Source organism: Paroedura picta, chromosome 4 (genome assembly GCF_049243985.1).
Source record: "Paroedura picta isolate Pp20150507F chromosome 4, Ppicta_v3.0, whole genome shotgun sequence".
Lineage (NCBI taxonomy): Eukaryota > Metazoa > Chordata > Lepidosauria > Squamata > Gekkonidae > Paroedura > Paroedura picta.
The window spans coordinates 143773305-143799498 of NC_135372.1; the positions used below are offsets into that span (position 1 = coordinate 143773305).

At 58.6% G+C, this 26194-nt stretch overlaps 1 protein-coding gene across 1 annotated transcript in view; it reads left to right on the forward strand.

Annotated features, from left to right (window-relative positions):
- Nucleotides 1-26194, forward strand: part of LOC143836905 (myosin light chain kinase 2, skeletal/cardiac muscle-like) — a 32785-nt gene that overhangs the window by 1026 nt on the left and 5565 nt on the right. The window contains exons 2-9 of the mRNA XM_077336364.1: nucleotides 3607-3983; nucleotides 11935-12040; nucleotides 14861-14954; nucleotides 15225-15334; nucleotides 15993-16134; nucleotides 17332-17402; nucleotides 25354-25482; nucleotides 25969-26121. Coding sequence (XP_077192479.1) covers nucleotides 3607-3983; nucleotides 11935-12040; nucleotides 14861-14954; nucleotides 15225-15334; nucleotides 15993-16134; nucleotides 17332-17402; nucleotides 25354-25482; nucleotides 25969-26121 — 1182 coding nt within the window. The remainder of the gene's footprint in view (nucleotides 1-3606; nucleotides 3984-11934; nucleotides 12041-14860; nucleotides 14955-15224; nucleotides 15335-15992; nucleotides 16135-17331; nucleotides 17403-25353; nucleotides 25483-25968; nucleotides 26122-26194) is intronic.

Genomic DNA, 26194 nt, shown 5'->3' on the forward strand with positions numbered 1-26194 from the left:
CTCAAATAATAATAACCACTCTGACACAACATGGTGGGCACAAAACGGCTGCTGCGGGAGGCGGAGTGAGCCATCCCACGGCTGCCACTGTGGCTGCTTCTGGCCAGTCACAGAGCAAATCCTTGTCCTGTGCTGTCAGCTGATGCCAAAGCATCATTTTTCTGTGCAGCCAGTGGCCAATCAGAAGCCGTGGTGGGAAAAAGCCCCAGGTGGCCCCGCCCACTTTAAAAAAGCACTTGGTGGCCCCCAGAAAAGGTGTCAGGAGGTGCAGTGGCAGCCATGGGCAATGAGTTGGGGACCCCTGTGAGTCATCTCGGGTTCTGCATGGACTTTCCTTCTGTGTGAAATGCCCCCCAGTCATTTTGCTTGATGCATGTTAATAATGTTGGACCAGCCAGCCAGCCAGCCAGCCAGCCAGCCTCCCTCCCTCCCTCCCTCCCTCTTCCTTCCTTCCTTCCTTCCTTCCTTCCTTCCTTCCTTCCTTCCTTCCTTCCTTCCTTCCTTCCCTGTCTCTTTCTTTCTTTCTTTCTTTCTTTCTTTCTTTCTTTCTTTCTTTCTTTTTCTTTCTTTCTTTCTTTCTTCCTTCCTTCCTTCCTTCCTTCCTTCCTTCCCTGCCTCTCTCTTTCTTTCTTTCTTTCTTTCTTTCTTTCTTTCTTTCTTTCTTTCTTTCTTTCTTTCTTTCTTTCTTTCTTTCTTTCTTTCTTTCTTTCTTTCTTTCTTTCTTTCTTTCTTTCTTTCTTCCTTTCTTCCTTCCTTCCTTCCTTCCTTCCTTCCTTCCTTCCTTCCTTCCTTCCTCAATGGGGTCAATGCAGGCAATAGAATGAAACATCTAATAAGCAATGTAATGGGACCAGGATTGCACGTATACCTTGAACGTCTATGAGGTTGCCATATATCAGCTGTGACTTGATGCCCAAAATCTCTCTTCCCCTCCCATCCATCAAACTCTCTCTCCATTCATCCTGTATTTCTCCATCCATCCTCTATCAATCGTCTTTCTCCATCCATCCGTCCATCCCGTAGGGAGAATGAAAGAAATGCTCCTACAGGAAACAGATTTGCCATCTCACATTAGATTCCCCCAAGATTAAAGATTCTGCATCTCCTAAGGTGCTTCACACCACTCTGTCAGGACACTCTAGGGATGCCAGCTTCTGGGTGGGACAGGGGTAGTCAACCTGTGGTCCTCCAGATGTTCATGAACTACAATTCCCATGAGCCCCTGACAGCAAACGCTGGCAGGGGCTCATGGGAATTGTAGTTCATGAACATCTGGAGGACCACAGGTTGACTACCCCTGAGTTACAGGTCATCTCCAGTCCATAGGGATGAGTTTCCCTGGAGAAAATAGCTGCTTTGGAGGGGGAACTCTGTCTGTCACTTACCTCACTGAGGTCCCGGTCCTCCTCAGGATCCACCCCAAATCTCCAGGAGTTTCCCAACCTGGACCTGGCAGCCCTACTCTGCCATCCCCCACTGGTGGCCAGGGAGAACCTGGCAACCCTTCTACAACCCAAAGCAGTGGTGGAGTCCAGAGGCACCTTTAAGACCAGCACAGTTTAATTCTGGGGATAAGCTTTCACGTGCTGTTTCATTAAGGTGCATTGATAGTTTCCTTTGCTTTTCCTCTGCTTTCCTCTTGAATGCGTTTTTTTTTCTTTTGCATGCCAATTCAGTTTCACTTCACAGGAGTACCTGGCTTTCTTTTTCTTCCTGCATAGGTTTTGCTCCATTCAGAACTCAGTTTGTTCAACATTCACTGTATCTCCATTTTTTAAAAAGTCCTATTGCCCCAGTTTTCCTCCTGTCTTGAATCCCAAGACGAAGGACATTCACAAGCAGAATGACTCCATTGGATTTTCTCTCCCCTGGGGGGGTCCCGCCTTCACCACCAACAGTCTCTCCCCCCCCATCCATCAATCTTCTCTCTCTCTCTCCATTCATCCTGTATTTCTCTATCCATCCATCCTCTATCAATCAGATCAGTTTGAAATTGTAAGGAGAGATCCTTAAAACTGCTTGACTTCCAGGTCTTAATAGAAGGTCTCCCCCCCTCTTAATGGTTGTCTAAGCTCCAGCAATGAGCCTCTTGTGGCGCAGAGTGGTAAGGCAGCAGACATACAATCTGAAAGCTCTGCCTATGAGGCTGGGGGTTCGATACCAGCAGCCAGCTCAAGATTGACTCAGCTTTCCATCCTTCCGAGGTCGGTAAAATGAGTACCCAGCTTGCTGCTGGGGGGGTAAACGGTAATGACTGTGGAAGGCACTGGCAAACCACCCCGTATTGAGTCTGCCATGAAAACGCTGGAGGGTGTCACCCCAAGGGTCAGACAGGACTCGGTGCTTGCACAGGGGATACCTTTACCTTTAAGCTCCAGTACTGCTTAAACATTTAAATTTTCTTATAAGTCCCCCTTAAGTCTAGCGAGAATTGGGTGTTAGTGCCAGAACTACAGACAAGCCTTTCTTGTCCGATTAAGGCTTCTAATCTGGTGAGCTGGATTTGATTCCCTGCTCTTCCACATGCAGCCAGCTAGGTGGTCTTGGGCCAGCCCCAGTCCTGTTAGAGCTGTTCTTACAAAGCAGTTCTGTCAGTGCTCTCTCAGCATCACTTACCTTGCAGGTTGTCTGCTGTGGGGAGAGGACAGGGAAAGCAATTGTAAGCCACTTTGAGACTTCTTCTGGTAGAGAAAAGCGGCATGTAAAAGCCAACTCTTCTTCAGGCCTACAGTTCATATTTGAAAAACAGCTGCACCATGTTTTCAAAAGCCAATACGAGGAAAATGACAAAACTGTTACTGACAGGTAGTTCTAGGTATCTCCAGGATCTCAGTGGAAAGAACTACCTTGTAAGCATATGAGACCTTATTTTTCTCTGTTGGACAATGGGATCAGGGGATGGGAAACCCTCACTCCCGTGAGTGGCTGGACAGCCATAGGCCCCACCCACTCATAGGTCCCACATTGGAAACCCCCGGTTTAAATAAATCTCCTTTTAAGTCTTACAACAGCTCTGCAAGGTAGCCTTGTTTTACACATTGTTGGCAGAGTTTAAATATGCAGCACCAGCTGATGAAAGAATTAATCGTTTTATTCAGAAGAGAAACAACTGTATAAAGAGGGGGGAGAGACAATCCTAACAGTCTAACTGACTCGCTGGGTTCTTCATTAAGGAGGCAATCAGGGAGGAAGTGTGCTCAGAGGAGCAGGAAGTCCCTGACTCAGCCAATCAGGATACAGCAGGAGATTCTTTGAAAGATACCCGGAAGCTCCTGATCTAACTATGCGAAATACACATCTCCTTTGATGCCCCCTGCAGGACATTCTGCACATGCTGTTGAATCAGGCACATTACACATCTTTCATGTTCCAGCACATATTGCATTTGGGAAACTGAAGCTGATGTTGATGGTAAGATAAGGCAGAGAATCAGGCGGCTCACAGAGAACTCCAGAGACTGGTCTAGGAAGCCAGGGCAGGGCAGAGGGAGAGCTGGACTGGGGTAGGGGGCGCTTGAGGGATTTGCATCCCGGAAGGGGGCAGCTTTCTTGACTTTGCTGGATTGATGTGTCTTTTGGAGCTCTCAGTTCTATCTCCACCTTTCAGGCCTGAAGATGTTCCCGGGGAACCCCCAGCCCTTCCCGGTCCCCTAGAGCCTCCTGGGGCTGCTGTGTCCTTCGCCACGGAGGGCCTGCCTGTGGGAGAGCCCAAGCCAGCGGAGGCCCCTGGCTTGACAGAGGGGCCAGCAGAAGAGCAGCCCAAGCCAGCGGAGAAAGAGGCGGACAGGACATTGGCTCCAGAGGACCTAAGCGAGGCCAAGGCCATGATCCCCACAGAGGAGCCTGGTCCGGCCACACAAGCGCCTTCGGAAACGAGAGAGGACCCAACCACACCGGCCGAAGCCGGGGCTCCTGGAGCCGAGCCACCCTCCAGCCCCTTCCTCACGGCAGACTTTGGCAAAGAGGACCCATCCCTGATCTTGGGTAAGGCCACGAAGCCTCAGTAGGCAGCAGCGAGATCGGTCAGTGAGCCAGTCTGGAGGGGGCTGCGAGGGAGAAGGGCAGGGGGGTGGTTCCGGGCACGGATTCTCATGTCTGTTTCTATGCCCCACTTTTCACGACCCACAGGAGTCTCAGAAGCGGCTTCCAATCGCCTTCCCTTCCTCTCCCCACAACAGACAACCTGTTAGGTGGGGGGGGGGGCTGAGAGAGCTCTGTGAGAACAGCTTTGTGAGAACAGCTCTACCAGAACTGTGACTAGCCCAAGGGGGGGGAATGGCATAAATTTTAAGGCCCTCCGTCGCCTGGGCCCTGCATATCTGAGGGATTGCCTGTCTATGTCCACCTAAGGGCCCTTTGCTCTGGGGGTTGGAATCTGCTGGTGGTTTCCAGCCAATGGGAAGTGCATCTGATTTCGACCCGGGCCGGGGCCTTCTCGGTCCTGGCCCCGACCTGGTGGAATGAGCTCCCAGAAGAGCTGAAGGTCCTGATGAAGCTATCACAGTTCTGCAGGCTCAGCAACACAGAGCTCTTCCACGATGGAAGATCTGGGGTCCCTCCTCAGGATGCCTGGAACACCTAGGGCAGGGGGGCCCTCCCGAGGTTGGTGGGCGGTGTGCGTAGGGGAAGGGGCCATTTTGGCCTACGTTGGACTGATTAGTTGAGAAGGAATGGATTGGGGGTTATGCTGCCAGGGTTTTTTTTGTAATTTTATTGTTGTTTTATTGAGGTTTTATTGTAAACCGCCACGAGCCGGCTTAGCCCAGGAGTGGAGGTCAACAAATCCAATCAGCCAGCCAGCCTGACAAAATTTGTGGCAGGGGAGGAGCTTTCATGAGTCCCTGCTTACTTCTTCAGAAAGATCCTCCCCTGCCACAATTGTTGTTAGCCTCCAACATGCGACTAGACTCATGGTCTTTTCTGCTGAATTTCAATTGATAACGAAGCTCAAGACAAGGCATCCTCCTGGTCTGAATCGAGATCTAGGTTTCCTGTCTCATTACCAATGCTGGTTTCTCCACGCCTCCTATCCCTCAGGATATCCCACCTATTCCAGCTATGCTTGTGAATGTCACTTGGCATCTGAAATCATTCTGCTCTCCAAGAAAAAAGAACAGATGGACTCACATTCTAGCTGTATTGGAAGCATTGAGCAGTAACTCATGAATGCTCCCCCCCTGCCACAAATTATGTGAGTCTTTAAATTGTTCCTGAACTCTGGCTTTTTTCCACGGCTGCAGACAGACTTAGCAGGGCCACCCAGCTGGATCTGTCTGCACAACCACCGCCCCCCGCATGCTGGCCATCAGCAGAAGTTGCTGGACCCGCATAAATGATTCCTTAACAGAGAGCTCACCCACCCTGGTTTCCTTTCTGCCCAGGGCTTCAGTGTGGTGCCGTGTTTAGGAGAGCTGACTTCTGATCTGGTGAGCTGGGTTTGATTCCCCGCTCCTCCTCCACATGCAGCCAGTTGGGTGACCTTGGGACAGCCTAAGTCATCTTAGAGCTGTTCTCACAGAGCAGTTCTTTCAGAGCTCTCTCAGTCCCACCTCCCTCACAGGGTGTCTGTTGTGAGGAGAGGAAAGGGAAGGTGATGAAAAGCCCCTTTGATACTCATTCGGGTAGAAAAAAGTGGCATAGACGAACCAACTCTCCTCCTTCTCCTTCTCCTTCTCCTTCTCCTTCTCCTTCTCCTTCTCCTTCTCCTTCTCCTTCTCCTTCTCCTTCTCCTTCTCCTTCTCCTCCTCCTTCTCCTCCTTCTTCTCCTTCTCCTTCTCCTTCTCCTCTTTCTTCTTCTCCTTCTCCTTCTCCTTCTCCTTCTCCTTCTCCTTCTCCTTCTCCTTCGTCTTCTTCTTCTCCTCCTTCTCCTTCTCCTTCTTCTCCTTCTTCTTCTCCTCCTTCTCCTCCTCCTCCTTCTCCTTCTCCTTCTTCTCCTTCTTCTTCTCCTCCTTCTCCTCCTCCTCCTTCTCCTTCTTCTTCTCCTTCTTCTTCTTCTTCTTGCTTTCTCCGAAGACTGCCTGAACAACTGGCTCCTGGTTTGGCCTGGGCGTTGCCGAGACCAGAGCCGAGAGATTCGGAGCAAGCCGCCTTCTGGCCTGGGGGTGGGGGGGGGAGCTGTGCACCCCATCCCGCCTCCGTCCGACCTGCCTTTGACTTTCCGCCGCCGTCCCGCAGCCAGAGCGACATTCCTTCCCCCGTGCAAACTGGCAGAGGCTGGGCATCGGGTGTTGTGCTGATCTCTCCACCAGCTGGGCTGGCAGGAGCCGCCTGTCTTGTCACCGGGTGACCTTGGGTTGTGTCGGGAGGGAGGGAGAGAAAAGAGATGTTGACAAGTCAGCTGAGACTATGCTGAAGCAGAGCTTCCCCATCTGGCTGGGGGGGCGCCCCCATGGTTCAAGATCTTGGCTTGTGGAGCTTTGAGCTTCTTAACTTAAGGATGGACGTTCCCGGTCCTTTAGGGAAAGACGACATCTTTGGGGACATCGAGGAAAGTTTCTGAGGCTTCAAAGACGTTGCGTCATAACTTGGGTTGCCAGCTCTGGCTTGAGAAATACCCAGAGATTTTAGGGGAAGAGCCTGAGGTGGGCGGGGTTTGGGGAGGGGAGGGTCTTCCATGGGTAGTGGGTGGCTAAACGGTGTCCGTCCAGCGGTCCATGGACTACAATTCCCATGAGCCCCTGCCAGCTGCATTCTTTTTAGAATGGGAATAACCACCATTCTGAATTGGATGGCCTGGGTTAGAATCATAGAATCCTAGAGTTGGAAGGGACCTCCTGAGTCATCTAGTCCAACCCTGGTTCATATTTGGGGGGGGGGAGAGCCCCAAGGACATCCAGGTGGCTATGCAGAGGCAGGCAAGCCACCTCTGGATGTCTTTTGCCATGAAACTGTGTGGGGTTGCCATAAGCTGCCTGCAACATGCTGGCATTTTCCAAACAAGGGCCACAGCCTCCGCCAGGCCTGCAGAAGGTCCCCGGTCCAGTCCCCGGCAGCATTTCCAGTTCACAGGACCAGGCAGTCGGTCGGTGACGGGGAAGACCTCGGCCTGGAGAGCAGCTGCCAGTCTGAGTAGACCAGGGATCCTCAACCTGTGGTCCTCCCGATGTTCATGGATTACAATTCCCATGAGCCCCTGCCAGCATTTTCTGGCAGGGGATCATGGGAATTGTAATCCATGAACATCGGGAGGACCACAGGTTGAGGATCCCTGAAGTAGACAATACTGACCATGATGGATTGAAGGTCTGATCTGGCACACAGCAAATCCATGTATTTTTGTGTCCTCCTGGGCTGGCTTCTAGGCGGTGTGGAGACCCAGAAATGCCAGAAACGGGGTCCCTTTTTGCCTCCCCCTTCCCTCTAGTGAGCTCAGGGCAGCACAAAGGTATTCGCCATCATTCTGTCCTCACAACGGTCCTGCGAGGTAGCTCAGGCCAAGAGAAAAGGGCTGCCCCAGAGGGCTACGGGGCCGAGTGGAGATTTCGAGCCTGGATCGCCAATGAGCTCACCCAGCCGGGCCTCTCGCCAAGCCGGGGCCCAGCTGAAGCCAGCGGAACCGTTTTTAGATCCCGCTAAATCCCCAGCTAGTTTTTGACAAAGCTGTTCACCTGGCGCCTGAAGACCGCCTGGCAGGGAGAGGCGATTATTCGGAGATTATCTCTGCGTAGAGGGGTGGGGGAATCCCACGTCGCTGAATTGCCCGGACCTCTCGGCAGCTGGCCACGGGGCTGGGAGCTCAGCACACCTACGTTTGCCCGGCCTTGCTACTTTCCCCAGTGGGGAGAAGAAAAGGGAAACAAGTGCTGTGAAGACCAGGGCTGCCAACCTCCAGGTGGCACCAGGAGAGCTCCAGCTATTGGCCTATACCACCACCCCCAGGGCCTTACGCTCTGTGGGTGATAATTTACTGGTTGTTCCCGGCCCCAAAGAAGCATGCCTGGCCTCAACCAGGGCCAGGGCCTTTCAGTCCTGGCCCCGACCTGGTAGCATAAGCTCCCGGGTGGGCTGCAGGCCCTGTGGGAGCTTTCAATGTTCCGCAGGGTCTGTAAAATGGAGCTCTTCTGCCAGGTCTACGGTTGAGGCTGGGGCAGAGGGGGGAAGAGCTATGGGCCCCCCTGGTGTCTAGCTATAACTTTTGGGTATCTTGTCTCTCCTGTCACCTCCCAGCTGGTCCCTTTGTAGCCACCCCAAGCAAAACCCTTATCTGCATGTTTCTTCTTCTGGGATTTCTTGTAGCCTGCAGAATGCTGCTCAGGATGCAGAAGCAACACACCTCTGGCCTTATGTGCCAGGATACCTGGCCTAAAAGGTGGCCACGTGGAAGATGAAGCCAGCTTGTTCCCTGCGGCTTGAGAGACCAGGCTGAGGAGCTGAGGGTTCCAGTGGCGGGAAAGGGGGTTCCACTTCAGTATTAGAAAGCATTTTCCCACAGGGAGGGCTGTTCGCAGATGGAATGGTCCTGGGAACAGATGGTGAGTGGCTGGGCAGAAGGGATGGTGTCTGAGCTTGGCTCTTGGGTCACTTTCTTGCATGCCCGGGGAAATGCCGTTCGCCACTGTGAGGTCGGGAGGTGAATTTCCTGCAGGCCAGACTGGCCAGGGATTCTGGCTTTCTTGGAGGGGGCATCATCTGGGCATGGAATTGGAGTCACGGTGGGCAGGTAGTGCTGCGTTTCGTGCATCCAGCGTGGGGCTGGACTAGAGGACCCTGGAGGTCCCTTCCAACCCCATGATTCTTTGAGCATGCTGCCTCGGAGGGTGGTGGCGTCTCCTTTGTGGGACACTTTCAGGAGGGGACTGGATGAGCCCCTGTCGGGGATGTGTGATTTTTAAGTCCCCGGGCAGGTGGGGGGCTGGACTGGGTGGTCCTCAGGGGTCTCCCCCAACTTGGTGTGAATCTGATTCGTACCAAATAGGATAAAGACAGGAAATGGGAACACGGGGGGCCCAGCCCCCAAATAACACCAGGCAGCTGCCACATGCCATCATTAGGGTTGCCAGCCTCCAGGTGAGGCCTGGAGAGTGCCCAGAATTACAACTAATCTTCCAGCTGCAGAGACCAGTTGCCCTGGAGAAGCTGCAGCTTAAGACGGCAAACGGCAGGGAGTGCAGTAGGTTCTAGGCGACCTCCCTCCCTCACTTCCCTGGCCCCAGGCCTCCCTGAAGGTCTTTTGCTTCATTTCAACGAAGGCCATGAACTTCCTAAGCCCTTGTGTCGTTGTGCCCAGGGCACACAGAAAGGATGCGTAGGGCTCTTGGGCCTTGGACACCCAAACATGTCCGAGCAAAAGGCCACCAATTCCGAGTATTTATTGATTCGTTTACTGCGTGGCCTGTAGCCAGGAGGTCCGAGGCTTGTCCGGCAGCCAGGCAAGGGCCGTTGGGAGGTGGTGGGCCACGGCCTGCCTTTGTGTCATGCCCCCCCAGTGTTCCTTGGAGGAACTGACACCCAGAGCCTTGCACATCTCCCAGCCAAATACTAGCCCTGGTTGGTACCGCCTAGTTTCTGACGTCTGATGGGATCAGGCTGCCCAGGCCAGATGGGGGAGATTCCAGTTTCCAGATGGGGAGATTCGTGGGTGGAAATCAGAATGTTTTGAATGATAAACGATACAGGAATTGCTTTGTGAAATTACAGGGTCTTTGATGGGCGTTCACGTGGGATTCCAGATACTCTGATTTCCTTTTCTGATGCAGACATGCTGCTGTAAACTCCCCTCTTTTTGGTTTTTTGGTTTCTCCCCTGCCGAAAGTGGCTGTTCTGGAGGGTGGGCTCCATAGCGTTATTCTCTCCTGCCCCAAATCCCTCCCACTCCCAGCTCTGTCCCCAAAGGCTCCTGTTATTCCCCATCCCAGAGCAGGCCACCCTAGCAGTCGGCCCCAGTTAGAGGCAGTCTCGCTAAGCTGGTCACTCTGCGTGTCCCTTCCCTGTTTGAGTCCTGATAGATCAATAAATAATTGGATATGGTGTGGAGCCAACTGCATGCATGGTCAGCAGAAGGATCCCCAGGTTTCAGGGAGGACTTGGAAATGTTCAGCCTGGAGAAAAGGAGGTTGAGAGGGGACATGATAGCCCTCTTTAAGTATTTGAAAGGTTGTCACTTGGAGGAGGGCAGGATGCTGTTTTTGCTGGCTGCAGAGGAGAGGACACGCAGTAATGGGTTTAAACTTCAATTACAACGATATAGGCTAGATATCAGGAAAAAGTTTTTCACAGTCAGAGTACTTCAGCAGTGGAATAGGCTGCCTAAGGAGGTGGTGAGCTCCCCCTCACTGGCAGTCTTCAAGCAAAGGTTGGAGACACACTTTTCTTGGATGCTTTAGGATGCTTTGGGCTGATCCTGCGTTGAGCAGGGGGTTGGACTAGATGGCCTGTATGGCCCCTTCCAACTCTATGATTCTATGATTCTACAACTACTGAGCAGGAAAAAACAGGCAATCTCATGCACTTTTATACCTTTCAGGCAGCCAGCTGCTGCCTCTGATTGGCTCTAAGCAGAGCAATCCGATTGGTCCTAGCGGAGCAATCTGAGCAATCTGACTGGCCCTTAAGCAAAGCAAACCGATTGGCTCTAGTGGAACAATCCGATTGGCCCCTAAGCAGAGCAATCGGATTGGCTATAACAGAGTGATCTGGTTCCTTTGATTGTTTAGTTCCTTGGCTGGCAGAAGCCCTCATTTGCATCAGTGTCCGAATGCCCACAGACATAACGCTGGGCATGTCATTTGAGAGCAACAATGTGTTTTGGGCCACACTGCATTTCAGGGGCTGCAGGGTTGCAGCTCTCGGCTTGTCCATTGTTCGACGAGGGCCTCTAACTGCCGCTGCTTCAGTCTCTCGAGTGGTCAGGCCAGCCCAGGTCTGAAAACAAGAAAAACTCCTTCAGGTAGAGAAAAACCAAGAAAACAGCTTGTTCTCAAACCAAGTTTGAGTCCGGTAGCACCTTTAAAAGCAACCAAGCTTCATTCTGGGGTTGAGCTTTCGTGTGCGTGGAACAGAGCAAAGTTTGAGTCTGGGGGTGCCTTTAAGTCTAGCGAAGTTTAATTCTGGGGCTACGTTTTCAGGTGCATGCGACAGAGCCAAGTCCGAGTCCAGGGGCACCTGGAAGACCCACCAAGTTTCATTCTGGGGTTGAGCTTTTGCGGAGGTGTGTGCTTCTTGGGAGAGTATCCGCCTGCACAAAAAGCTGATACCTTGAATCAAACTTGGATGTCTCAATGAAGCTCAACAAAGTTTAATCCTGGAGGTAAGCTTTTGGGTGCTTTGTTGCTCTTAAAGGGACCTCTGGGCGTCCCTTTAAGGCGTGGTTAAGAGCGGCAGCTTCCGACCTGGCCAGCCAGGTTCTGTTTTCCACTCCCCCACATGCAGCCAGTTGGGAGACCTTGGGCTAGTCCCTGTCCTGTTAGAAGCTGTTCACACAGAGTAGTTCTGACAGGGCTCTCTCAGCCTCCCCTCCCTCACAGGGTGTCTGTTGTGGGGAGAGGAAGGGAAGGCAAATGGAAGCCGCTTTGAGACTCCTTTGGGTAGAGAAAAGCGGCATATAAGAACCAACTCTTCTTCTTCTTCTTCAGTAATTTCAGGGCTCTCTCAGCCTCCCCTCCCTCACAGGGTGTCTGTTGTGGGGAGAGGAAAGGGAAGCCGATTTGAGACTCCTTTGGGCAGTGAAAAGCAGGGTATAAAAAACAGCTCTTCTAGGTAATTACACCCAGAATTAAACTTTGGTGGTTTTAAAGGTGCTGCTGGATTCAAACCTTGTCCGGCTGCTTCAGAGTGTGCGGCTGCCTTCCATTACCTCCCTCTTGCCAGGAGGTGGCACCCTCTGCACGTGCCTTGGAGCTGTCTCCTTTGCCCTTTCCCGTCTCCTGGCTTCCCCCCAGCAGCTGCAACTATGTCCCCTCCGAAGCCCGAAACTCATTCCTGCCCCTTTCTCTTGCAGACGACACGCCTCCCCCACCTGCACCCTTCACCCACCGCATCGTGAAACTTAGAACAGCAGACTTCAAAGAAATCTACAGCGTCAACACCAAAGAGTTGCTTGGAGGGTAAGGGCAGGGAGGGAACCTGAATCTCCTCACTGGTGGCCAACGCTTCGGCCTTGGCAAACTAAAAGCCAAGCAATGCTGCAAGAATGTATTTGAACATCAGCTTTTGTGGGGGTGACCTCGTGAATATTTATGCTGGGATCAAAGCTACCCCTCTGCAGTTTAGACATTCCAACTTGAGTATCCAGGTGCCTCACAGATCCCCCCCCCTACCCCCTGATACCAAAAGACTGTTTAATTTAGCATTTCTTTCTCACGTTCATCAGAACATAAAAGCACCCCTCCTGGATCAGACCTGGGGTCCATCTAGTCCAGCCTCCCGTCTCCCCCAGGGGCCAGCCAGTTCCTCTGCAGGGCCAGCCACAGGGCAGAGAGGCCGAGGCCTTCCCCTGAGAAGACCCTCAGAAGAGCCCTGCTGGGTCAGGCCAGGGAGGGTCCCTCCAGTCCAGCCTCCCGTCTCCCCCAGGGGCCAGCCAGTTCCTCTGCAGGGCCAGCCACAGGGCAGAGAGGCCGAGGCCTTCCCCTGAGAAGACCCTCAGAAGAGCCCTGCTGGGTCAGGCCAGGGAGGGTCCCTCCAGTCCAGCCTCCCGTCTCACCCAGGGGCCAGCCAGTTCCTCTGCAGGGCCAGCCACAGGGCAGAGAGGCCGAGGCCTTCCCCTGAGAAGACCCTCAGAAGAGCCCTGCTGGGTCAGGCCAGGGAGGGTCCCTCCAGTCCAGCCTCCCGTCTCACCCAGGGGCCAGCCAGTTCCTCTGCAGGGCCAGCCACAGGGCAGAGAGGCCGAGGCCTTCCCCTGAGAAGACCCTCAGAAGAGCCCTGCTGGGTCAGACCAGGGTGGGTCCCTCCAGTCCAGCCTCCCGTCTCACCCAGGGGCCAGCCAGTTCCTCTGCAGGGCCAGCCACAGGGCAGAGAGGCCGAGGCCTTCCCCTGAGAAGACCCTCAGAAGAGCCCTGCTGGGTCAGGCCAGGGAGGGTCCCTCCAGTCCAGCCTCCCGTCTCCCCCAGGGGCCAGCCAGTTCCTCTGCAGGGCCAGCCACAGGGCAGAGAGGCGGAGGCCTTCCCCTGAGAAGACCCTCAGAAGAGCCCTGCTGGGTCAGGCCAGGGAGGGTCCCTCCAGTCCAGCCTCCCGTCTCACCCAGGGGCCAGCCAGTTCCTCTGCAGGGCCAGCCACAGGGCAGAGAGGCCGAGGCCTTCCCCTGAGAAGACCCTCAGAAGAGCCCTGCTGGGTCAGGCCAGGGAGGGTCCCTCCAGTCCAGCCTCCCGTCTCCCCCAGGGGCCAGCCAGTTCCTCTGCAGGGCCAGCCACAGGGCAGAGAGGCCGAGGCCTTCCCCTGAGAAGACCCTCAGAAGAGCCCTGCTGGGTCAGGCCAGGGAGGGTCCCTCCAGTCCAGCCTCCCGTCTCACCCAGGGGCCGGCCAGTTCCTCTGCAGGGCCAGCCACAGGGCAGAGAGGCCGAGGCCTTCCCCTGAGAAGACCCTCAGAAGAGCCCTGCTGGGTCAGGCCAGGGAGGGCCCATCCAGTCCAGCCTCCCGTCTCACCCAGGGGCCAGCCAGTTCCTCTGCAGGGCCAGCCACAGGGCAGAGAGGCCGAGGCCTTCCCCTGAGAAGACCCTCAGAAGAGCCCTGCTGGGTCAGGCCAGGGAGGGTCCCTCCAGTCCAGCCTCCCTTCTCTCCCAGGGGCCAGCCAGTTCCTCTGCAGGGCCAGCCACAGGGCAGAGAGGCCGAGGCCTTCCCCTGAGAAGACCCTCAGAAGAGCCTGCTGGGTCAGGCCAGGGAGGGTCCCTCCAGTCCAGCCTCCCGTCTCACCCAGGGGCCAGCCAGTTCCTCTGCAGGGCCAGCCACAGGGCAGAGAGGCCGAGGCCTTCCCCATAGAAGACCCTCAGAAGAGCCCTGCTGGGTCAGGCCAGGGAGGGTCCCTCCAGTCCAGCCTCCCGTCTCACCCAGGGGCCAGCCAGTTCCTCTGAAGGGTCAGGCCAGGGAGGGTCCCTCCAGTCCAGCCTCCCGTCTCCCCCAGGGGCCAGCCAGTTCCTCTGCAGGGCCAGCCACAGGGCAGAGAGGCCGAGGCCTTCCCCTGAGAAGACCCTCAGAAGAGCCCTGCTGGGTCAGGCCAGGGAGGGTCCCTCCAGTCCAGCCTCCCGTCTCCCCCAGGGGCCAGCCAGGTCCTCTGCAGGGCCAGCCACAGGGCAGAGAGGCCGAGGCCTTCCCCTGAGAAGACCCTCAGAAGAGCCCTGCTGGGTCAGGCCAGGGAGGGTCCCTCCAGTCCAGCCTCCCGTCTCACCCAGGGGCCAGCCAGTTCCTCTGAAGGGTCAGGCCAGGGAGGGTCCCTCCAGTCCAGCCTCCCGTCTCCCCCAGGGGCCAGCCAGTTCCTCTGCAGGGCCAGCCACAGGGCAGAGAGGCCGAGGCCTTCCCTTGATGGGGCCTCCTGCTTCTGGGATTGAGTGGATTAGTGCCTCTGTGGTTCCCTTTAGTCACCATGGTTTGTAGCCACTGACTCTAATCCCCATAGCCTGTGGCCATCACCACATCCTTTGGTATCAAACCCCACAGTTTAGTCACTCAGGGGCTCCTTACGGACCACCACGGGCAGAGCCAGGCCCACCTCTGCCCCAAAAGAGCTCGGAGTGGACGTCTGTGGACACGGCGAGATTGGACGGAGCAGCGGGAGAGAGCGGTTTGGAGCAAAGGGGGCTGCAGGGGGTTTCACAGTCAGGGAACAACGGTCAGGAACAAAAGGATCGAATCGGGGGAGAGTTAAATCTCCAAGCAGACGTTGGAACAGCCCTTCACGCCATCTCTCTTTGTCCTTCTCCCTTTTCTCACCCCAGGGGGAAGTTTGGGGAAGTCCGCATCTGTACAGTGAAGCAAACTGGCCTCAAACTTGCAGTGAAAAGTATTAAGAAGCAGGGGCCGAAGGACAGGGTACGTCTTCCGGAGGGAGCCCTGGGCAGCCACAGCACTGAGTGCCAGGGGTGCCCTCTCTGTGCCCTGCTCCCCACCGGGGCTTTCCTGCTGCAGCGTTTCCAGATTTTGGCATAAGACTGGGGAGGGTTGGGGGGTTGGGGTCCCAATCTGGCCGTGCCACCCCTGATTGGTCGCCACTCGCCAGCGCCTTTGCTGGCAGGGGCTCTCCTTCTAAGAGGGGGCTGCTTGCCAGACCCCTCAGTGCGTGAGACGGGCTTCTCCCCACAGGAGATGGCCGAGGTGGAGGTGGACGTGATGAACCAGCTGAACCACAGGAACCTCATCCAGCTGTACGACGCCATCGAGACCCCCAGGGACATCCTGCTCTTCATGGAGTTGTGAGTGGCCCCAGGGGGGCACCGGACTAGGCCTCGGCCCCGTTCACTCGCAGGGTTGGCTCTCGCGAGGGTTGCCCGTGGGCGGGGCCAGGGAACGGAGAGGGATCCAAAGACAGGTCTCTGTGCCCTCTGTGGACGCAGACTCCCTGGAAGGGAGCCTTGGGAGTATTTGGGTTTGTGAAGAGGAAAAGGAGAAGAGCTGGTTTTTGTACCCCGCTTTTCCCAAAAGAGCCCCAAAGTGTCTTATAAACACCTTTCTCTCTCCACAACAGACTCCCTGTGAGGTAGGTGGGGCGGAGAGAGCTCTGAGAGAACTGTGACTGGCTAAAAATAATCACCCCTGGGCTCACGGGAATTGTAGTCCACGGACGTCTGGCTTTAGCCAACAGATGTGGCAGGTGGGGATTTTACCCAGCAAGGCTTGTGATTGGCCACAGGAGATTTGATTGGCGTTTGGAAGCCCCCGTCACCACAAACCAAAGGATATTTTGCGGCTGTGTCTACCACACTGTGTCGGAATTCCGAAAGGATTTGCAGATTCAAAAATTTTGAAATATTTATATTTTGGGGGGGAACAGTCAAAGTACAGAGAAAAGAGCCCCACCGAGTTAACGGAGCTTTCCCCAGTTAGCTAACGCCGTGTCTCCTCCCTGCCCAGCGTGGAAGGCGGGGAACTCTTTGAGCGGATCATCGATGAGGACTACCAGCTGACGGAGGTGGACTGCATGGTTTTCGTGAGGCAGATCTGCGACGGCATCCTCTTCATGCACCAAATGGGCGTTCTGCATCTGGACCTCAAGGTACAAGACGCTGGCGTGTGCAGGATCTTCTGCAGTGTGCATGACTGAGCTGAATATTAAGGGTGTCCTGCAGGGGGCGATGGAGGACACGAGTATTTAGCATAGTTAGAACAGGAACTTCCTGATATTTTTCAAATTGTCTTCAAATTGTCTTCAAATTGTTACAGTGGATGAGCGATAGCCTTGTGAGTGTCCTGCAAAGTGCAGGGGGTTGGACTAGATGACCTAGGGGTAACTTCTGACTCTATCATTCTATGATTCTCCAGCATCTTGATTAGGATGATCCTGCCTTGAGCAGGGGGTGGGACTAGAGGGCCTGTCTGGCCCCTTCCCCCCTCTAGGATTCTCTGATTGGCTTAGTTGGAGACTTCCTGTTCCTCTGAGAATATTTCCTCCCTGCTTGCCTCCAGGACAGAAACAGCAGAGTGAATGCAGAATAGAACAGTTAGACTTAGAACTCTCTCTCCTCTCATAGAATCGTAGAATCATAGAGTGGGAAGGGGCCAGACAGGCCATCTAGTCCAACCCCCTGCTCAACGCAGGATCAGCCCTAACCATCCTAAAGCATCCAAGCTAGATATCAGGAAAAATATTTTCACAGTCAGAGTAGTTCAGCAGTGGAATAGGCTGCCTAAGGAGGTGGTGAGCTCCCCCTCACTGGCAGTCTTCAAGCAAAGGTTGGATCCACACTTTTCTTGGATGCTTTAGGATGCTTAGGGCTGATCCTGCACTGAGCAGGGGGTTGGACTAGATGGCCTGAATTCTGTGATTATGTGATAGAGTTGGATGGTACCTCCGGGGTCACTTAGTCCAGCCCTCCTCCCCACACTAGGCAGGACACATCCCTATCGCTCATCCACTGTAACCTGCCACCCCTACAGAAAACAGAAAACAGAGGTTGGGCGCAGTCTCTCCTGGCAATGGGGAGGACTGGGGAATGGGGAGGACTGACCAGGGGCAGGAGAGAGGCCCAGTCAACACTTTACTGCTGTGTCTACGTCCCTTCTGGCATGACGCTGAAGTGACGTTCTCATGCAGCGAGGAGTCCCGGGGGTTGCTGTGCAGAGGCAGGCAACCGCAAAATGCCTCTGAACACCTCTTGCCTTGATTGCCCCACAGGGTCTCCGTGAATCGGCTGTGACTAGACAGTGTTTCCTACATCACTAACCGAGGGGGACTGTTTTTCTCCCCTTCTAGCCGGAAAACATCCTCTGCGTGACGGCCACCGGCCACATGGTGAAGATCATCGACTTTGGACTTGCCCGAAGGTAATGCCCTGAATGGCACCAACCTGCCCCACGCTGTGCCCATTGGCCACTCCCTCCTTTTCTCCCTCTGACCCATGCCTGGCATGAAGCCTCACAGAGAGTAGCTGGAAAGGCTGGGCAGAGACAGACTGGACAGGCATAAGCAGGGGAGACTTGGAAGGAAACCAGTTAGATATCAGGAAAAAGATTCTGAAGGCCTCGGCCTCCCTGCCCTGTGGCTCCTGTGTGAGACAGGATGTTGGACTAGATGGACCCTCCCTGGTCTGTCTCAGGAGGACCCTTTCTGCCCAGTTGTTGACCCTCCAGGGGAACTGGCTGGCCCCTGTGGGAGACGGGAGGCTGGACTGGAGGGACCCTCCCTGGCCTGACCCAGCAGGGCTCTTCTGAGGGTCTTCTCAGGGGAAGGCCTCGGCCTCCCTGCCCTGTGGCTGGCCCTGCAGGGGAACTGGCTGGCCCCTGGGTGAGACGGGAGGCTGGACTGGAGGGACCCTCCCTGGCCTGACCCAGCAGGACTCCTCTGAGGGTCTTCTCTGGGGAAGGCCTCGGCCTCTCTGCCCTGTGGCTGGCCCTGCAGAGGAACTGGCTGGCCCCTGTGGGAGACGGGAGGCTGGACTGGAGGGACCCTCCCTGGCCTGACCCAGCAGGGCTCTTCTGAGGGTCTTCTCAGGGGAAGGCCTCGGCCTCCCTGCCCTGTGGCTGGCCCTGCAGGGGAACTGGCTGGCCCCTGGGTGAGACGGGAGGCTGGACTGGAGGGACCCTCCCTGGCCTGACCCAGCAGGACTCCTCTGAGGGTCTTCTCTGGGGAAGGCCTCGGCCTCTCTGCCCTGTGGCTGGCCCTGCAGAGGAACTGGCTGGCCCCTGTGGGAGACGGGAGGCTGGACTGGAGGGACCCTCCCTGGCCTGACCCAGCAGGGCTCTTCTGAGGGTCTTCTCAGGGGAAGGCCTCGGCCTCCCTGCCCTGTGGCTGGCCCTGCAGAGGAACTGGCTGGCCCCTGGGTGAGACGGGAGCCCCTGAGTGACTAAACTGTGGGGTTTGATACCAAAGGATGTGGTGATGGCCACAGGCTACGGGGATTAGAGTCAGTGGCTACAAACCATGGTGACTAAAGGGAACCACAGAGGCACTAATCCACTTAATCCCAGAAGCAGGAGGCCCCATCAGGGGAAGGCCTCGGCCTCTCTGCCCTGTGGCTGGCCCTGCAGAGGAACTGGCTGGCCCCTGGGGGAGACGGGAGGCTGGACTGGAGGGACCCTCCCTGGCCTGACCCTTCAGAGGAACTGGCTGGCCCCTGGGTGAGACGGGAGGCTGGACTGGAGGGACCCTCCCTGGCCTGACCCAGCAGGGCTCTTCTGAGGGTCTTCTCAGGGGAAGGCCTCGGCCTCTCTGCCCTGTGGCTGGCCCTGCAGAGGAACTGGCTGGCCCCTGGGTGAGACGGGAGGCTGGACTGGAGGGACCCTCCCTGGCCTGACCCAGCAGGGCTCTTCTGAGGGTCTTCTCAGGGGAAGGCCTCGGCCTCCCTGCCCTGTGGCTGGCCCTGCAGAGGAACTGGCTGGCCCTTGGGTGAGACGGGAGGCTGGACTGGAGGGACCCTCCCTGGCCTGACCCAGCAGGGCTCTTCTGAGGGTCTTCTCAGGGGAAGGACTCGGCCTCTCTGCACTGTGGCTGGCCCTGCAGGGGAACTGGCTGGCCCCTGGGTGAGACGGGAGGCTGGACTGGAGGGACCCTGGTCTGACCCAGCAGGGCTCTTCTGAGGGTCTTCTCAGGGGAAGGCCTCGGCCTCTCTGCCCTGTGGCTGGCCCTGCAGAGGAACTGGCTGGCCCCTGGGTGAGACGGGAGGCTGGACTGGAGGGACCCTCCCTGGCCTGACCCAGCAGGGCTCTTCTGAGGGTCTTCTCAGGGGAAGGCCTCGGCCTCTCTGCCCTGTGGCTGGCCCTGCAGGGGAACTGGCTGGCCCCTGGGTGAGACGGGAGGCTGGACTGGATGGACCCTCCCTGGCCTGACCCAGCAGGGCTCTTCTGAGGGTCTTCTCAGGGGAAGGCCTCGGCCTCTCTGCCCTGTGGCTGGCCCTGCAGGGGAACTGGCTGGCCCCTGGGTGAGACGGGAGGCTGGACTGGAGGGACCCTGGTCTGACCCAGCAGGGCTCTTCTGAGGGTCTTCTCAGGGGAAGGCCTCGGCCTCTCTGCCCTGTGGCTGGCCCTGCAGAGGAACTGGCTGGCCCCTGGGTGAGACGGGAGGCTGGGCTGGAGGGACCCTCCCTGGCCTGACCCAGCAGGGCTCTTCTGAGGGTCTTCTCAGGGGAAGGCCTCGGCCTCTCTGCCCTGTGGCTGGCCCTGCAGGGGAACTGGCTGGCCCCTGGGTGAGACGGGAGGCTGGACTGGAGGGACCCTGGTCTGACCCAGCAGGGCTCTTCTGAGGGTCTTCTCAGGGGAAGGCCTCGGCCTCTCTGCCCTGTGGCTGGCCCTGCAGAGGAACTGGCTGGTCCCTGGGTGAGATGGGAGGCTGGGCTGGAGGGACCCTCCCTGGCCTGACCCAGCAGGGCTCTTCTGAGGGTCTTCTCAGGGGAAGGCCTCGGCCTCTCTGCCCTGTGGCTGGCCCTGCAGGGGAACTGGCTGGCCTCTGGGTGAGACGGGAGGCTGGACTGGAGGGACCCTGGTCTGACCCAGCAGGGCTCTTCTGAGGGTCTTCTCAGGGGAAGGCCTCGGCCTCTCTGCCCTGTGGCTGGCCCTGCAGAGGAACTGGCTGGGCCCTGGGGGAGACGGGAGGCTGGACTGGAGGGACCCTCCCTGGCCTGACCCAGCAGGGCTCTTCTGAGGGTCTTCTCAGGGGAAGGCCTCGGCCTCTCTGCCCTGTGGCTGGCCCTGCAGAGGAACTGGCTGGCCCCTGGGTGAGACGGGAGGCTGGACTGGAGGGACCCTCCCTGGCCTGACCCAGCAGGACTCCTCTGAGGGTCTTCTCTGGGGAAGGCCTCGGCCTCTCTGCCCTGTGGCTGGCCCTGCAGAGGAACTGGCTGGCCCCTGTGGGAGACGGGAGGCTGGACTGGAGGGACCCTCCCTGGCCTGACCCAGCAGGGCTCTTCTGAGGGTCTTCTCAGGGGAAGGCCTCGGCCTCCCTGCCCTGTGGCTGGCCCTGCAGGGGAACTGGCTGGCCCCTGGGTGAGACGGGAGGCTGGACTGGAGGGACCCTCCCTGGCCTGACCCAGCAGGACTCCTCTGAGGGTCTTCTCTGGGGAAGGCCTCGGCCTCTCTGCCCTGTGGCTGGCCCTGCAGAGGAACTGGCTGGCCCCTGTGGGAGACGGGAGGCTGGACTGGAGGGACCCTCCCTGGCCTGACCCAGCAGGGCTCTTCTGAGGGTCTTCTCAGGGGAAGGCCTCGGCCTCCCTGCCCTGTGGCTGGCCCTGCAGAGGAACTGGCTGGCCCCTGGGTGAGACGGGAGCCCCTGAGTGACTAAACTGTGGGGTTTGATACCAAAGGATGTGGTGATGGCCACAGGCTACGGGGATTAGAGTCAGTGGCTACAAACCATGGTGACTAAAGGGAACCACAGAGGCACTAATCCACTTAATCCCAGAAGCAGGAGGCCCCATCAGGGGAAGGCCTCGGCCTCTCTGCCCTGTGGCTGGCCCTGCAGAGGAACTGGCTGGCCCCTGGGGGAGACGGGAGGCTGGACTGGAGGGACCCTCCCTGGCCTGACCCTTCAGAGGAACTGGCTGGCCCCTGGGTGAGACGGGAGGCTGGACTGGAGGGACCCTCCCTGGCCTGACCCAGCAGGGCTCTTCTGAGGGTCTTCTCAGGGGAAGGCCTCGGCCTCTCTGCCCTGTGGCTGGCCCTGCAGAGGAACTGGCTGGCCCCTGGGTGAGACGGGAGGCTGGACTGGAGGGACCCTCCCTGGCCTGACCCAGCAGGGCTCTTCTGAGGGTCTTCTCAGGGGAAGGCCTCGGCCTCCCTGCCCTGTGGCTGGCCCTGCAGAGGAACTGGCTGGCCCTTGGGTGAGACAGGAGGCTGGACTGGAGGGACCCTCCCTGGCCTGACCCAGCAGGGCTCTTCTGAGGGTCTTCTCAGGGGAAGGACTCGGCCTCTCTGCACTGTGGCTGGCCCTGCAGGGGAACTGGCTGGCCCCTGGGTGAGACGGGAGGCTGGACTGGAGGGACCCTGGTCTGACCCAGCAGGGCTCTTCTGAGGGTCTTCTCAGGGGAAGGCCTCGGCCTCTCTGCCCTGTGGCTGGCCCTGCAGAGGAACTGGCTGGCCCCTGGGTGAGACGGGAGGCTGGACTGGAGGGACCCTCCCTGGCCTGACCCAGCAGGGCTCTTCTGAGGGTCTTCTCAGGGGAAGGCCTCGGCCTCTCTGCCCTGTGGCTGGCCCTGCAGGGGAACTGGCTGGCCCCTGGGTGAGACGGGAGGCTGGACTGGATGGACCCTCCCTGGCCTGACCCAGCAGGGCTCTTCTGAGGGTCTTCTCAGGGGAAGGCCTCGGCCTCTCTGCCCTGTGGCTGGCCCTGCAGGGGAACTGGCTGGCCCCTGGGTGAGACGGGAGGCTGGACTGGAGGGACCCTGGTCTGACCCAGCAGGGCTCTTCTGAGGGTCTTCTCAGGGGAAGGCCTCGGCCTCTCTGCCCTGTGGCTGGCCCTGCAGAGGAACTGGCTGGCCCCTGGGTGAGACGGGAGGCTGGGCTGGAGGGACCCTCCCTGGCCTGACCCAGCAGGGCTCTTCTGAGGGTCTTCTCAGGGGAAGGCCTCGGCCTCTCTGCCCTGTGGCTGGCCCTGCAGGGGAACTGGCTGGCCCCTGGGTGAGACGGGAGGCTGGACTGGAGGGACCCTGGTCTGACCCAGCAGGGCTCTTCTGAGGGTCTTCTCAGGGGAAGGCCTCGGCCTCTCTGCCCTGTGGCTGGCCCTGCAGAGGAACTGGCTGGTCCCTGGGTGAGATGGGAGGCTGGGCTGGAGGGACCCTCCCTGGCCTGACCCAGCAGGGCTCTTCTGAGGGTCTTCTCAGGGGAAGGCCTCGGCCTCTCTGCCCTGTGGCTGGCCCTGCAGGGGAACTGGCTGGCCTCTGGGTGAGACGGGAGGCTGGACTGGAGGGACCCTGGTCTGACCCAGCAGGGCTCTTCTGAGGGTCTTCTCAGGGGAAGGCCTCGGCCTCTCTGCCCTGTGGCTGGCCCTGCAGAGGAACTGGCTGGGCCCTGGGGGAGACGGGAGGCTGGACTGGAGGGACCCTCCCTGGCCTGACCCAGCAGGGCTCTTCTGAGGGTCTTCTCAGGGGAAGGCCTCGGCCTCTCTGCCCTGTGGCTGGCCCTGCAGAGGAACTGGCTGGCCCCTGGGTGAGACGGGAGGCTGGACTGGAGGGACCCTCCCTGGCCTGACCCAGCAGGGCTCTTCTGAGGGTCTTCTCAGGGGACGGCCTCGGCCTCTCTGCCCTGTGGCTGGCCCTGCAGAGGAACTGGCTGGCCCCTGGGGGAGACGGGAGGCTGGACTGGAGGGACCCTCCCTGGCCTGACCCAGCAGGGCTCTTCTGAGGGTCTTCTCAGGGGAAGGCCTCGGCCTCTCTGCCCTGTGGCTGGCCCTGCAGAGGAACTGGCTGGCCCCTGGGGGAGACGGGAGGCTGGACTGGAGGGACCCTCCCTGGCCTGACCCAGCAGGGCTCTTCTGAGGGTCTTCTCAGGGGAAGGCCTCGGCCTCTCTGCCCTGTGGCTGGCCCTGCAGAGGAACTGGCTGGCCCCTGGGGGAGACGGTAGGCTGGACTGGAGGGACCCTCCCTGGCCTGACCCAGCAGGGCTCTTCTGAGGGTCTTCTCAGGGGAAGGCCTCGGCCTCTCTGCCCTGTGGCTGGCCCTGCAGAGGAACTGGCTGGCCCCTGGGTGAGACGGGAGGCTGGACTGGAGGGACCCTCCCTGGCCTGACCCAGCAGGGCTCTTCTGAGGGTCTTCTCAGGGGAAGGCCTCGGCCTCTCTGCCCTGTGGCTGGCCCTGCAGAGGAACTGGCTGGGCCCTGGGGGAGACGGGAGGCTGGACTGGAGGGACCCTCCCTGGCCTGACCCAGCAGGGCTCTTCTGAGGGTCTTCTCAGGGGAAGGCCTCGGCCTCTCTGCCCTGTGGCTGGCCCTGCAGAGGAACTGGCTGGCCCCTGGGTGAGACGGGAGGCTGGACTGGAGGGACCCTCCCTGGCCTGACCCAGCAGGGCTCTTCTGAGGGTCTTCTCAGGGGACGGCCTCGGCCTCTCTGCCCTGTGGCTGGCCCTGCAGAGGAACTGGCTGGCCCCTGGGGGAGACGGGAGGCTGGACTGGAGGGACCCTCCCTGGCCTGACCCAGCAGGGCTCTTCTGAGGGTCTTCTCAGGGGAAGGCCTCGGCCTCTCTGCCCTGTGGCTGGCCCTGCAGAGGAACTGGCTGGCCCCTGGGGGAGACGGGAGGCTGGACTGGAGGGACCCTCCCTGGCCTGACCCAGCAGGGCTCTTCTGAGGGTCTTCTCAGGGGAAGGCCTCGGCCTCTCAGCCCTGTGGCTGGCCCTGCAGAGGAACTGGCTGGCCCCTGGGGGAGACGGTAGGCTGGACTGGAGGGACCCTCCCTGGCCTGACCCAGCAGGGCTCTTCTGAGGGTCTTCTCAGGGGAAGGCCTCGGCCTCTCTGCCCTGTGGCTGGCCCTGCAGAGGAACTGGCTGGCCCCTGGGTGAGACGGGAGGCTGGACTGGAGGGACCCTCCCTGGCCTGACCCAGCAGGGCTCTTCTGAGGGTCTTCTCAGGGGAAGGCCTCGGCCTCTCTGCCCTGTGGCTGGCCCTGCAGAGGAACTGGCTGGCCCCTGGGTGAGACGGGAGGCTGGACTGGAGGGACCCTCCCTGGCCTGACCCAGCAGGGCTCTTCTGAGGGTCTTCTCAGGGGAAGGCCTCGGCCTCTCTGCCCTGTGGCTGGCCCTGCAGAGGAACTGGCTGGCCCCTGGGGGAGACGGGAGGCTGGACTGGAGGGACCCTCCCTGGCCTGACCCAGCAGGGCTCTTCTGAGGGTCTTCTCAGGGGAAGGCCTCGGCCTCTCTGCCCTGTGGCTGGCCCTGCAGAGGAACTGGCTGGCCCCTGGGTGAGACGGGAGGCTGGACTGGAGGGACCCTCCCTGGCCTGACCCAGCAGGGCTCTTCTGAGGGTCTTCTCAGGGGAAGGCCTCGGCCTCTCTGCCCTGTGGCTGGCCCTGCAGAGGAACTGGCTGGCCCCTGGGTGAGACGGGAGTCTGGACTGGAGGGACCCTCCCTGGCCTGACCCAGCAGGGCTCTTCTGAGGGTCTTCTCAGGGGAAGGCCTCGGCCTCTCTGCCCTGTGGCTGGCCCTGCAGAGGAACTGGCTGGCCCCTGGGGGAGACGGGAGTCTGGACTGGAGGGACCCTCCCTGGCCTGACCCAGCAGGGCTCTTCCGAGGGTCTTCTCAGGGGAAGGCCTCGGCCTCTCTGCCCTGTGGCTGGCCCTGCAGAGGAACTGGCTGGCCCCTGGGAGAGACGGGACGCTGGACTGGAGGGACCCTCCCTGGCCTGACCCAGCAGGGCTCTTCTGAGGGTCTTCTCAGGGGAAGGCCTCGGCCTCTCTGCCCTGTGGCTGGCCCTGCAGAGGAACTGGCTGGCCCCTGGGAGAGATGGGACGCTGGACTGGAGGGACCCTCCCTGGTCTGACCCAGCAGGGCTCTTCTGAGGGTCTTCTCAGGGGAAGGCCTCGGCCTCTCTGCCCTGTGGCTGGCCCTCCAGAGAGACTCGCTGGCCCCTGTGTGAGTCAGGAGGCTGGACTAGATGGGCTTTCAGTGGTCTGACCCAGCAGGTCTGGGGTTCTTATGTCCCGCCTCTTAGCAACCCTATGTTTGGGGAGGGGCACTCCATCTCCCTTTGGCACACCAAACAAAGGGAACATAGGCCCCAGGGCTCCATGACTGGAGTGCTGGTCTAAAGTCTGTGGGGTGGGGCCTCCGAAATTCAGACGCCTCTTCCCTCCCCCTCCAGGTTCAATCCTGCGGAGAAGCTGAAGGTGAATTTTGGCACCCCCGAGTTCCTCTCTCCCGAAGTGGTCAGCTACGAGCAAGTCTCCTACACCACCGACATGTGGAGCATGGGGGTGATCGCGTACATGCTGTGAGTGGTCCCTACCCCTCGCCCTGCTTTCGCATCGGGGCTGGCATCTGCCAGGCCTTGGGAAGGATGATCCTTGGCTCAGCCTGGGGTTGCGGTTAAGAGCTGTGCCCTCTGATCTGGAGAGCTGGGTTTGATTTCCCCTGCTCCTTCTCCACCTTCAACCAGGTGGGTGACCTTGATCCTGTCACAGTCCTTTTAGAGCTGTTCTCACAGAACAGTTCTCTCAGAGCTCTCTCAGCCCCAGCTCCCAGGGTGTCTGTTTTGGACAAAGGAAGAAAATTATGCATCAAAGTTCAGATGTTGAACTTCTGGCCTGATCCAGCAAGGTTCTCCCACGGTACTTTAAGTAGCCAGATGCTGGTTCTGAAGGGACTCTGTTTTGCGCAGGGAATGGGGCTGCCTCTCCAGAAAGCAAGATGTGACTATTGGGCTTTTCTTCACTTCCCCGTCCTCTCCCCCTCTGCCTTCTCTTGCCCCACCTTCCAGGCTGAGTGGGCTCTCCCCTTTCTTGGGGGACAACGACACGGAGACCCTGAACAACGTCCTCGCGTCCAACTGGTACTTCGACGAGGACGCCTTTGAGGGCATTTCGGATGAAGCCAAGGACTTTGTCTCCCACTTGATCATCAAGGATAAGAGGTGCAGGACCATGCAAGGGACACAAGCTCAGGCTCTCAGTAGGGGTAGTCCCAGAGAGCACAGGGTTGTCAGC